At 39.3% G+C, this 14,011-nt stretch overlaps 1 protein-coding gene across 1 annotated transcript in view; it reads left to right on the top strand.

Annotated features, from left to right (window-relative positions):
• The window catches only part of rpap2 (RNA polymerase II associated protein 2), a 35,590-nt gene that overhangs the window by 16,880 nt on the left and 4,699 nt on the right, over nt 1-14,011 (top strand). Inside the window, exon 11 of the mRNA XM_062022277.1 lies at nt 73-141. Coding sequence (XP_061878261.1) covers nt 73-141 — 69 coding nt within the window. The remainder of the gene's footprint in view (nt 1-72; nt 142-14,011) is intronic.

The raw sequence follows: 14,011 nt of genomic DNA, 5'->3' as shown, positions 1-14,011 counted from the left end.
CGATGTATTATCATGTTGGGAATAACTTTGCCTTTTGTTATTATTTCTTATTCATGTTATTAAACCCCGCAGGTTGACCAACACCAACATCATCCATAAAACTCCAGTGTGGACCCTCATCGCTGTTGTGATTCTGCATCTGTAAGTGTGGCTTCCACACACACACACACACACACACACACTACACAAAACTAGGAGTGAGCGTAATAATACATGTATTTAAATACAGCTCAATAAAAAATAATCAATGAGTCCTTCATTTCCGTATTGCCAATCGAGGCACATTCCTAAAGATGTACTGGTTATTTCCCTTTACATATTATTAGTCATACTAATGGACTTGTGATAAGCCAACAGTGTTTTACATCCTGCATGAGCGTTTATTGCAGAGGTGTCCAAGGGCATCTTCTAAAAATGAAAGGAATGCAATGCCAATATTTCAACTAGTTCTTTATTCTATGACATTATATATAATTGTTTGATCAAGACAAAGTCAATAGAACACTGTTTGTTTTGTTTACGGTCAACTGCTCTTTGGAATCATTTGGTTTTTGCCTTCAAAGTCCTCCTGTGTCCAGGAAATTATTGCTTGAGTTCGTAAACATTGACCAAAACAACAAAACATTTTGAGAAAATGAAAATATCGACCTAATCGCTCCAGTATCGATCATGTTAATACTACCCTTACTGTCGACACCACCAATTTAAGGTTTGAGCCGACCCCCCGACCAAAGGTATTACATATTTATACTGACCTTTTTTAATCTGCACAATCATTAAGGCTACATTGTAAAAAGAAAAAAAAAAGTCAGATTTTACTGTAAAAACGTGGCAGCTCAGTCGCCATAAATGTAACGTAAAATCTTCATTTACAGTAATGCACTGTAAAAAGAGGGAACATAGATTTTATGGTAAAAAAAAAAAATGTGGCGGCTCAGTCACCAGGATTTTGCGTTTAAATACAATGATGCTGCTTATTTTTCAATATATAGTAATGCATTGTAAAAAAAAAAGAAAAAGAATTACAGTAAAAAAACTGTCAGCTTAGTCACCAAAATTTTAATGCAAAAACAGTGGTACAGTTTTTTCAATTACAATAATTTGGTGTAACAAGCTTTGTAAATTCTACAGTAAAAGTCTGGTGACTGAACTGCCAGTTTTTTTTTTTATTGTGAAATCTACCTTTTTTTTAAACAGGTTAAGTAGTTGCGTTTGAATTTGAGACCCCCTGCTCTATGGTCAATTTGTGACCTTTTTTGATGCTCTGTGGAGAAGGCTAATCCTGTTCACCATGCTTCGCCCACATCCTATAGTGAAAACCTAAACACTTCAAAATGTTACATCCTTCATGTGTCTGATCTGTCTGGGTAAAGTTTGAAAGCCATCGGATAAAATATCCAGGAGGAGCTGGTTACAGAACATCACCTGGAAATGGCGAAAATCTGCAGAAAATGACCTTTTTAAATGTTTAGAAGTTAAAAATGGATGAGTTGCATGTAAACTGAAATGGCACACACCTGTGTGACAATTTCGACTACCTTTTTGGCATGTTCTCAGTGTTTAGCATGTTTGTCCTCATCCTCCAGTGATAATGTTTAATCATTGTGACACTTCAAAATAAAGTTTATTTGCCTTAATGGAGGTGATTATCAGTTTAAGGGAGTTCCTCCACGCTGCGTAGGGAGACACACAATAGCTGCTAGCCGCTGGTCAGCCGGGGGACTAAAAATAAATAGTGTCAGCCTGAGAGGATACACGTTTATGATTAACATTAAAGGGGAACTGCACTTTTTTTGGAATGTTGCCCATCGTTCACAATCATTATGAGAGACAAGAAGACAAAAGTTTGTTTTTTTCCGCATTCTAACATGTAGAAATCTGTTCGTTCTAGGTGGCTAGCAATGCAGCTAATCGGAGAAATCAATTCTACCTCTAAATCACTTTTACAAAATGCATTCAAAAATTGTCAACAATACTTCATTTACGTTCTGTAACCTGTATAATAACCAAACTGTAGCAACATTGTTATTGTAAGTGTGATAACTGAGGAACTTTGATAGGACACCAATTTGTACTGAGTGAAAAACATGAACAATCATATTACAATGTGTATTTAAAACGTTGATGGTGAGTTTTGAAGTTGTTTTAGAGACTTTAAGGGCTACATCGGTGACTCCCAATAGCCCCATCTTTCAGTCGTTTTTATCATCTTTAAAATCGTAGAAAAAAGAAAAAAAAGTGTGTGTTCTTGTCTCTCATAATGATTGTGAACGGTAGGCAAAATTCCAAAAAAAAGTGCAGTTCTCCTTTAAAAGGCATTAATTGGCAATGGTGATGCTTTTTCACGAAAATTGTCCAATACTTATCGGAGGGCGATGGATCGGGACATCCCTGTTATTGATGAGATACATTAAATATTGCACTAATTTGGACAAATATAAGATGTTGGGGTGTTATGTCCAAAACCCAAAACCAGTGAAGTTGGCACGTTGTGTAATTCGTAAATAAAAACAGAATACAATGATTTGCAAATCCTTTTCAACTTATATTCAATTGAATAGACTGCAAACACAAGATATTTAAAGTTCGAACTGAGAAACTAATTTTTTTTTTGCAAATAATCATTAACTTAGAATTTATTGGCAGCAACACATTGCAAAAAAGTTGTCACAGGGCCATTTTTACCACTGTGTTACATGGCCTTTCCTTTTAACAACATCACTAAACGTTTGGGAACTGAGGAGACCAATTTTTTAAACTTTTCAGGTGGAATTCTTTCCCATTCTTGCTTGATGTACAGCTTAAGTTGTTCAACCGTCCGGGGTCTCTGTTGTGGTATTTTAGGCTTCATAATGTGCCAACCATTTTCAATGGGAGACAGGTCTGGACTACAGGCAGGCCAGTCTAGTACCCGCACTCTTTTACTATGAAGCCATGCTGTTGTAACACGTGGCTTTGCATTGTCTTGCTGAAATAAGCAGGGGCGTCCATGATAACGTTGCTTGGATGGCAACATATGTTGCTCTAAAACCTGTATGTACCTTTCAGCATTAATGGTGCCTTTACAAATATGTAAGTTACCCATGCCTTGGGCACTAATACACCCCCATACCATCACAGATGCTGGCTTTTCAACTTTGCGCCTAGTGTTTGATGAGCATTCCTCAACTTGCTCAGTATTTTTTGCCACTTGTGCCAGCTTTTTTGAAACATGTTGCAGGCATCAAATTCCAAATGAGCTAATATTTGCAAAAAATAACAAAGTTTTCCAGTTTGAACGTCAAGTATCTTGTCTTTGCAGTCTATTCAATTGAATGTAGGTTGAAAAGGATTTGCAAATCATTGTATTCTGTTTTTATTAACGATTTACACAACATGCCAACTTCACTGGTTTTGGGTTTTGTCGATAGCTTAGCATATATTGGATACATTGGATTGATTTTAACATCCAAATGTACCTTGTATCCTTTATGTTGTTCTGCATGCCTACAGTGGAGACAGTCTAGACATGCTGCATTTTGATGGACTGTTTTTGAACATTTGTTCTATGTCACTTAAGAATCACCTGTAATGTGCGTGTAACTGCAGCAACTTTTAGCCAAATAACTCATTTAACAAAAGCAAACAACTCGATCATTCGTTTGCTTGTGCGTTGGCGTCATGGGGCATTTGATATTGTGTCACCCACACCATATGGCGGGCGAGTATGCACACTATTGTGCACGTGGCCACGGCAGTTCACTATCAGTTCCGTGCTCCTCCCATTTGAGTACACACCGGAGCTTATCTCGGCCAGATTGTCCCCTAGCGAGATCCGTGATATAGGAGAGAAAACACACACACACACACTGTTGTCAACTTACACACACACATCCATGTTAAACTGGCACTCGGGGAAACTTTCACTTCATTGCATCTGGCTCTGATTTATCATTTGCATCAACATGCTTACTGAGCACCTATACAAAACAATGTGAGTGAGACTGTCATTCCATACTGATGTGTTGTATACACAATACTTGAATGATGTGTTGTATACACAATACTTGAATGATGTGTTGTTTACACAAAAATTGAATGATGTGTTGTTTACACAATACTTGAATGATGTGTTGTTTACACAATACTTGAATGATGTGTTGTTTACACAAAAATTTAATGATGTGTTGTTTACACAATACTTGAATGATGTGTTGTTTACACAGTACTTGAATGACCACATAAAACGAAAAGGAAAAACTGAACAAAATGTTGAGTGTATATGATTGTCCATCTGTTTTCCAATTTAGTGGGCTCTTTCCTACTTAATGGAGGATGACAGACAGACATAATTGTTATCCCGGGGCTGGACTGATCATTTGATGCCATAGTGCAAGAGTGCCCCAACTACGGCCAAGTATTTTGTAGCCCAAGTCAAAACGTTAGGACACCCCTACCATAGTGACCTAAACTGTAATAATACATTCCTCTATCCTGGCGTCAAAATACATGATAATTCTCCCTTGGGCCATGTGCCACCATTCTAAAAAGTCTGTATTTTGCTAAAGTTAAAGTTAAAGTACCAATGATTGCACACACAGGATTCAGGATCAGGATGTTTTATTATTGTCCATTCTTTAACATGTACAAGACACATAAGAACTGAAATAAAACGCACTAGATGTGGCGAAGTTATTCTTTGCATTTGACCCATCACCCTTGATCACCCCCTGGGAGGTGAGGGGAGCAGTGAGCAGCAGCGGTGGCCGCGGCCGGGAATAATTTTTGGTGATTTAACCCCCAATTCCAACCCCTTGATGCTGAGTGCCAAGCAGGGAGGTAATGGGTCCCATTTTTATAGTCTTTGGTATGACTCGGCCAGGGTTTGAACTCACAACCTACCGATCTCAGGGCGGACACTCTAACCACAAGGCCACTGAGTAGGTTCTGTTCTAAAAGGGTCTGTTTACTGTTTTTCAGTGTCACAATGCCAAATTGTTGATAGAAAAAATGGTTAAAACAATCAAATTCGTAGTGGCCAAAGGCTTTCTCACATTACTTCCACTGTAAACTTTATTTGAATGCTTATTTAAATGTAAATGCTATCGCCACTTTTGTCGTTTGAAAGTTTAAAGGAGAACTATGATGATTTTAAAGGCCTACTGAAATGATTTTTTTAAATTTAAACGGGGATAGCAGATCCATTCTATGTGTCATACTTGATCATTTCGCGATATTGCCATATTTTTGCTGAAAGGATTTAGTAGAGAACATCAACGATAAAATTCGCAACTTTTGGTCGCTGATAAAAAAAGCCTTGCCTGTACCGGAAGTAGCGTGACGTCGCAGGTTGAAGGGCTCCTCACATTTCCCCATTGTTTACACCAGCAGCGAGAGCGATTCGGACCGAGAAAGCGACGATTACCCCATTAATTTGAGACAGGATGAAAGATTCGTGGATGAGGAACGTTAGAGTGAAGGATTAGAGTGCAGTACGTATCTTTTTTCACTCTGACCGTAACTTAGGTAAAAGAGCTCATTGGATTCCACACTTTCTCCTTTTTCTATTGTGGATCACGGATTTGTATTTTAAACCACCTCGGATACTATATCCTCTTGAAAATGAGAGTCGAGAACGCGAAATGGACATTCACAGTGACTTTTATCTCCACGACAATACATCGGTGACGCACTTTAGCTACGGAGCTAACGTGATAGCATCGTGCTTAAATGCAGATAGAAACAAAAGAAATAAGCCCCTGACTGGAAGGATAGACAGAAGATCAACAATACTACTATCAGGAGACACCGAACCAAACACTGGACCTGTAACCACACGGTTAATGCTGTGCCGCCTGTCGAAGCCTAGCAATGCTGTTGCTAACGACGCCATTGAAGCTAACTTAGCTACGGTACCTCGTCAGAGCTATGCTAAAAACATTAGCTATCCACCTATGCTCATCAACACCCGTGCTCACCTGCGTTCCAGCGATTGACGGCGCGACGAAGGACTTCACCCGATCATAATTCAATGTGATTATCTTGTGTGATGACTGTATTATGATGATAGTATATATGATAGTATATATCTGTATCATGAATCAATTTAAGTGGACCCCGACTTAAACAAGTTGAAAAACTTATTCGGGTGTTACCATTTAGTGGTCAATTGTACGGAATATGTACTTCACTGTGCAACCTACTAATAAAAGTCTCAATCAATCAATCAATCAATCGATGCGGTCGGCGGCTAGCGTCGGATAGCGCGTCTGCTATCCGACTCAAAGTCCTCCTGGTTGTGTTGCTGCAGCCAGCCGCTAATACACCGATCCCACCTACAGCTTTCTTCTTTGCAGTCTCCATTGTTCATTAAACAAATTGCAAAAGATTCACCAACACAGATGTCCAGAATACTGTGGAATTTTGCGATGAAAGCAGAGCTTTTTTGTATTGGATACAATGTGTCCGAATACTTCCGCTTCAACCATCGACGTCACGCGCAAACGTCATCATACATAGACGTTTTCAACCGGAAGTTTCCCGGGAAATTTAAAATTGCACTTTATAAGTTAACCCGGCCGTATTGGCATGTGTTGCAATGTTAAAATGTCATCATTGATATATAAACTATCAGACTGCGTGGTCGGTACTAGTGGGTTTCAGTAGGCCTTTAATCTACCTTTAAAACACTTCCTTGTGGTCTACATACTTGTCATTGGATATGTTCGGTGTAAACAGTCACTTTTATAACCTGTTTTTTGAGGGTTTTCTTTCCATAATTTATCTTTTTAAAAATGTTTGACCTGACTATACAGAAGATGACCTACAAGCTGATTAGCAGATCCAGCAAGTAGCACTATTGCTAAGTGCTAAACAAAAAATACAAACCATTAACATAACAAAACAATCACATACTGTTCAATGGCTGCTCTCACTGGGATGCCGACTGATAGAATGTTGATGTCTTCCAGTTTAAATCAAGAAATAATCTTAATCCTTACTAAAGTAAAAGAAAAAGTTATTTCTTTCTCGCCATCTCTGGATTTAAATTGACTGTCAAAGTTTAACTACTTCTCAGTTCATGGCCACAACCTTCTACTCTACAAGTATGAGGCATTATTTATAACCTAGAACTAACTTTCACTAACTCAAAGGTGATGTAGCAGCTCAAAGGCTTAATATGTTAATATAGCAGCATAAGATAGTTAGCGCTCTGTAATCACGGCGCTGCTAAAAGTAGTTCCTCTGTGTTCACACTTATAATAATATCATTAATACTTGGTTAATATTCAGGTCATGACATATAAATGGAGTATTGTTGGTGATTTCTGAATGTTTTTTAGAGGGTTTTATGGGCGCAATAGAGTACTCCCATTAGCTGCATTGTTAGCCACCTCGTTCTTGCCACTTATTACAAATTACAATGCATAAAAAAGACAAACATGTACGTTCTTGTTACATAGGATCTGTAAATGATAGAGAAAATCCCAAAAAGTGCAGTTTTCTCTTTCAACCACTGTTGGTAGACAGAGAGACAATAAAACAAGGGAAAAAACAAACACACGTGGTGGTTTCAAAATCCTTATAGTTAAAATGAAAAACAAACAAAATAGTCATTGGGATCTCAGTGCAAACTGCCCCTTTAATGTAGCTGTGTCCAAAGTGTGGCCGGAAGCTAATTTTTTGCTAACCCTCAGAATTTGCTTAAATTTTTTTAGTGCCGTCAAATGATACATTTTTTTCATCGGATTAATCCCACGTTTGAATTGAGATCAGTCATATTATTAATCACAGATTGTTGCTCGCTTCTTGGGATGAGATATACAAACTTCATATCACAGTTATCAAACTGCAACTTTGACTACGTTTACACTGCAGGCCAAAGTGGCCCAAATGTATTCCAGCTGACTGTTTACATTGCAAGTCAAATGTGATTTTATCAGACTCCAGTGTAAATGTGCACAGGCCCCAATGTGGCCCCGACATCACTTGCATGTGCACTTTTTGAAAACAAAGGATGTTGAGCGGGAGGAAGTCGCTACTACTACAAAATAAAATAAAATTCTTCACACCTTAAAAAATAGTGTTTTTTTAGGTGAAAGTAAATTAATATAATGTATGAATGGATGTACAGTATATAGTGTAAAATATTTTGGAGGGTTGTAATTAGAGATGTCCGATAATATCGGACTGCCGATATTTTCGGCCGATAAATGCTTTAAAATGTAATATCGGAAATTATCGGTATCGGTTTCAAAAAGTAAAATTTGTGACTTTTTAAAACGCCGCTGTACGAAGTGGTACACGGACGTAGGGAGAAGTACAGAGCGCCAATGAACCTTAAAGGCACTGCCTTTGCGTGCCGGCCCAATCACATAATATCTTCGGCTTTTCACACACACAAGTGAATGTAAGGCTTACTTGGTCAACAGCCATACAGGTCACACTGAGGGTGGTGGTATAAACAACTTTAACACGGTTACAAATATGCGCCACACTGTGAACCCACACCAAACAAGAATGACAAACACATTTCGGGAGAACAACTGCACCGTAACACAACATAAACACAACAGAACAAATACCCAGAACCCCTTGCAGCACTAACTCTTCGGGGACGCTACAATATACACCTCCCGCTACCCCCCCCCCCCCCCCCCAACCGCGCCCACCTCAACCTCCTCATGCTCTCTCAGGGAAAGCATGTCCCAAATTCCAAGCTGCTGTTTTGAGGCATGTTTAAAAAAAAAAAAGCACTTTGTGACTTCAATAATAAATATGGCAGTGCCATGTTGGCATTTTTTTACATAACTTGAATTGATTTATTTTGGAAAACCTTGTTACGTTGTTTAATGCATCCAGCGGGGCATCACAACAAAATTAGGCATAATAATGTGTTAATTCCACGACTGTATATATCGGTATCGATTGATATCGGAATCGGTAATTAAGAGTTGGACAATATCGGAATATTGGATATCGGCAAAAAAGCCATTATCGGACATCTCTAGTTGTAATCTCTTTAATGGCTGTTAAGTAGAGGAGACAAACATCAGCGTGGATCTACGGGAGATTTATTTTTCAACTCACATGTAACAAATGTACCACAGCGTCTTTTCCGGTCTTTCAACAATCACTATTTCTTCAGAATCAAAATATATATTCGTATATTACATATAAACTATTATTTATGCGCCATTGACAAGTGATGCACTGAAAATTTGGTCGTCTTAAATAGAAATTGAAATCGGGTCTTTCCGGCGCACACGAGTGACGTAGCTCGCCCAAAGATGATGAAAAAGTCACATTCAGGTCACATTGCGTTGAGACTAAAGTCACATTTGAAAAGATCAGATTCCAATTGGATTCAGGACTACCTCCTGATGTGGCCTGAATCTGATGCCAAAAGATCAGATTTGAAGCACTTTGGAGCGTTTAGACTGGCAACAAAAATCCAATCTGTGTTACTTGAGGACAAAACAATCAGATGTGGTGTGCAGTGTAAACGGGGCCTAAGACTGATCAATTTAGATAGACTGCTTGACATTTTACCATGTTTTACATACACACTCTTGTGTGGGAGCCAGTGCCAGTGGTAGGATATGATTCTCCATCATGAATAATTTGGAGTGGTGTGGTTATCTACCTGCTGACCAGCAGCTGTGGAGCTGGTCTGGCCTCTATTGTTGATTGGAGCTGAATAATGGATGCCCCACTGCAACCCTAGAAGCTGAGGAGAACCCGAGATAAACCGACCTGCACACAGATAGACATGGGGCAGGTAGATTTGGAGCACCGAGGGAGGCAGAAGGTTCAAGGCACATTTTAATAAAGCAGTAAAGTATGAATTGAACAAAATTATTTTTGTTGTGATTGTACTTCTCAACTATATGCGTGTTAATGTTTTATTTTACTACATCTGGGAAGGAATACATAAATCCCCTTTCTCAGTGGCTCTCAAACTTGTTTCGCCAAGTAGCACCTCAGAAAACACTCGGCTCTCCAAGTACCACTTTAATGACCAGCATAGATATACAGTAGTGTAGTAGGTAGAGATGTCCGATAATGGCTTTTTTGCCGATATTCCGATATTGTCCAACTCTTATTACCGATTCCGATATCAACCGATACCGATATATACAGTCGTGGAATTAACACATTATTCTGCCTAATTTTGTTGTGATGCCCCGCTGGATGCATTAAACAATGTAACAAGGTTTTCCAAAACAATTAAACTGAAGTTATGGAAAAAAATGCCAACATGGCACTGCCATATTTATTATTGAAGTCACAAAGTGCATTATTTTTTTTAACATGCCTCAAAACAGCAGCTTGGAATTTTGGGACCTGCTCTCCCTGAGAGAGCATGAGGAGGTTGAGGTGGGCGGGGTTGGGGGGGTGGAGTTGATGTGGGGGGTAAGGGGTAGCAGGGGTTGTATATTGTAGCGTCCCGGAAGAGTTAGTGCTACAAGGGGTTCTGGGTATTTGTTCTGTTGTGTTACGGTGCGGATGTTCTCCCGAAATGTGTTTGTCATTCTTGTTTGGTGTGGGTTCACAGTGTGGCGCATATTTGTAAGAGTGTTAAAGTTGTTTATACGGTCACCCTCAGTGTGACCTGTATGGCTGTTGACCAAGTATGATTGCATTCACTTGTGTGAAAAGCCGTAGATATTCTGTGATTGGGCCGGCACGCAAAGGCAGTGCCTTTAAGGCACGCCCCCAATATTGTTGTCTGGGTGGAAATCGGGAGAAATTGGTGAGAATGGTTGCCCCGGGAGATTTTCGGGAGGGGCACCGAAATTCGGGAGGGTTGGCAAGTATGCCTGGGAGACGCAACTGCTCTGTACTTCTCCCTACGTCCGTGTACCACTCCGTACAGCAGCGTTTTAAAAAGTCATAAATTTTACTTTTTGAAACCGATACAGATAATTTCCGATATTACATTTTAAAGCATTTATCGGCCGATAATATCGGCAGTCCGATATTATCGGACATCTCTAGTAGTAGGCCTAAGGTAGGGGTCGGCTACCCAAAATGTTGAAAGAGCCATATTGGACCCAAAAAAAAGCCATAAAAAATCTGCCTGGAACCGCAAAAAATGTAAATCTTATATAAGTGTTCAAATGAAGGCAACACATGATGTAAGTGTCTATATTAGCTATATTAGACTACTATCAAAATGCCTATGTGTCACAGGCCGATGCAAATCTTGGTTGACAGAAATGTTGAAATGTAATATTTATTCTACACATTTTTACAACATTGGAAAACATTACTAAAACGGAGGCTTTTCAGAGGGTGTGATAACTCCTGGAAATTACTGGCTTAGAATGGCCAAAGGTAAAGATGTGTGTATTCAGGTTTAAGGAAACGGAAACTTAAAATAAAATGTCCTCAAATATACCTCAAATACGAGGCATAATGATGCATTATGTACATACAGCTAACATAAATCGCATGTTAGCATCGATTCGCTTGCAGTCATGCAGTGACCAAATATATTAGCACTCCACACAAGTCAATAACATCAACAAAGCTCGTCTTTGTGGATTCACGCACAGTAGGGATGGACGATATGGCCTTTTTTTAATATCTAGATATTTTTAGGCCATGTCACGATACACGATATACACTACCGTTCAAAAGTTTGGAGTCACATTGAAATGTCCTTATTTTTGAAGGAAAAGCACTGTACTTTTCAATGAAGATAACTTTAAACTAGTCATAACTTTAAAGAAATACACTCTATACATTGCTAATGTGGTAAATGACTATTCTAGCTGCAAATGTCTGGTTTTTGGTGTAATATCTACATAGGTGTATAGAGGCCCATTTCCAGCAACTATCACTCCAGTGTTCTAATGGTACAATGTGTTTGCTCATTGGCTCAGAAGGCTAATTGATGATTAGAAAACGCTTGTGCAATCATGTTCACACATCTGAAAACAGTTTAGCTCGTTACAGAAGCTACAAAACTGACCTTCCTTTGAGCAGATTGAGTTTCTGGAGCATCAGATTTGTGGGGTCAATTAAATGCTCAAAATGGCCAGAAAAAGAGAACTTTCATCTGAAACTCGACAGTCTATTCTTGTTCTTAGAAATGAAGGCTATTCCACAAAATTGTTTGGGTGACCCCAAACTTTTGAACGGTAGTGTATATCTCAATATTTTGCCTTAGCCTTGAATGAACACTTGATGCATATAATCACACCAGTATCATGATTCTATGTGTCTACATCAGGGGTAGGGAACCTATGGCACTAGAGCCAGATGTGGCTCTTTTGATGACTGCAGCTGGCTCTCAGATAAATCTTAGCTGACACTACTTAACATGATAAGTAATGAATAATTCCACTGGTAATCACAGTGTTAAAAATAACCACGTATCAACCAGACTACAAAGCCATCAGCAAAATCATGCAGCATCAGAAGTCGCATTAATGGTAAGATAAGAGACTTATACTCTAAAAATGTTGTTCTTACTTAAAAATGCAAGCTTTTAGTTGTATTCATTGTTAAAAAATATTATACGGCTCTCACGGAAATACTTTTTAAAATATTTGGCTTTCATGGCTCTCTCAGCCAAAAAGGTTCCAGACCCCTGGTCTACATTAAAACATTCTTGTTCATACTGCATTAATATATGCTCATTTTAAAGGCCTACTGAAATGAATTTTTATTTATTTAAACGGGAATAGCAGATCCATTCTATGTGTCATACTTGATCATTTCGCGATATTGCCATATTTTTGCTGAAAGGATTTAGTAGAGAAAATCGACGATAAAGTTCGCAACTTTTGCTCGCTGATAAAAAAAGCCTTGCCTGTACCGGAAGTAGCGTGACGTCACAGGAGGTAATATTCCTCACAATTTTCCTTTGTTTACAATGGAGCGAGAGAGATTCGGAGCGACAAAGCGACGATTACCCCATTAATTTGAGCGAGGATGAAAGATTCGTAGATGAGGAACGTTACAGTGAAGGACTAGAGAGGCAGTGATGGACGTATCTTTTTTCGCTCTGACCGTAACTTAGGTACAAGCTGGCTCATTGGATTCCACACTCTCCTTTTTCTATTGTGGATCACGGATTTGTATTTTAAACCACCTCGGATACTATATCCTCTTGAAAATGAGAGTCGAGCATGCGAAATGGACATTTAAAGTGACTTTTATCTCCACGACAATACATCGGTGACACACTTAGCTACTGAGCTAACGTGATAGCATCGTTCTCAAATGAAGATAGAAACAAAAGAAATAAACCCCTGACTGGAAGGATAGACAGAAGATCAACAATACTATTAAACCATGTACATGTAACTACACGGTTACATTAACAGCCGTGCTCACCTGCGTTCCAGCGATCGACGGCGCGACGAAGGACACCCATCATCGACGAACCTCTGTAGCATGAGCTAACATGATAGCATCTGTCTCAAATGCAGATAGAAACAAAATACATAAATCCCTGACTGGAAGGATAGACAGAAGATCAACAATACTATTAAACCATGTACATGTAACTACACGGTTAAAAATTCTCAGCCTGGTAAGGCTTAACAATGCTGTTGCTAACGACGCTAAGGCTAATTTAGCAACTTAGCAACTGGACCTCACAGAACTATGATAAAAACATTAGCGCTCCACCTACGCCAGCCAGCCCTCATCTTCCCATCAACAGCCGTGCTCACTTGCGTTCCAGCGATCGACGGCGCGACGAAGGACTTCATCCGTGGGTTTGGCGGCAAGCATCGGCTAGGCGTAGTAAGTAGTCCTTGTTGTGTTGCTGTAAGTATTGTACTTAGCCGCTAATACACCGATCGATCCCACCTACAACGTTCTTCTTTGCAGCCTCCATTGTTCATTAAACAAATTGCAAAAGATTCACCAACACAGATGTCCAGAATACTGGGGAATTTTGTCGAAGAAAACAAGAGGTTTTTGTATCGGGTCCGATGGGGTCCAACCACTTCCGTGGATTTTGTGACGTCATGCGCATAAGTCATATCCAAAGGAGTTTTTCAACCGGAAG

This window comes from Entelurus aequoreus, linkage group LG16, assembly GCF_033978785.1.
Source record: "Entelurus aequoreus isolate RoL-2023_Sb linkage group LG16, RoL_Eaeq_v1.1, whole genome shotgun sequence".
NCBI classification, from domain to species: Eukaryota; Metazoa; Chordata; class Actinopteri; order Syngnathiformes; family Syngnathidae; genus Entelurus; species Entelurus aequoreus.
Note: the sequence above shows the minus strand (reverse complement) of the source record. Positions and strands in the feature narration are given on the sequence as shown.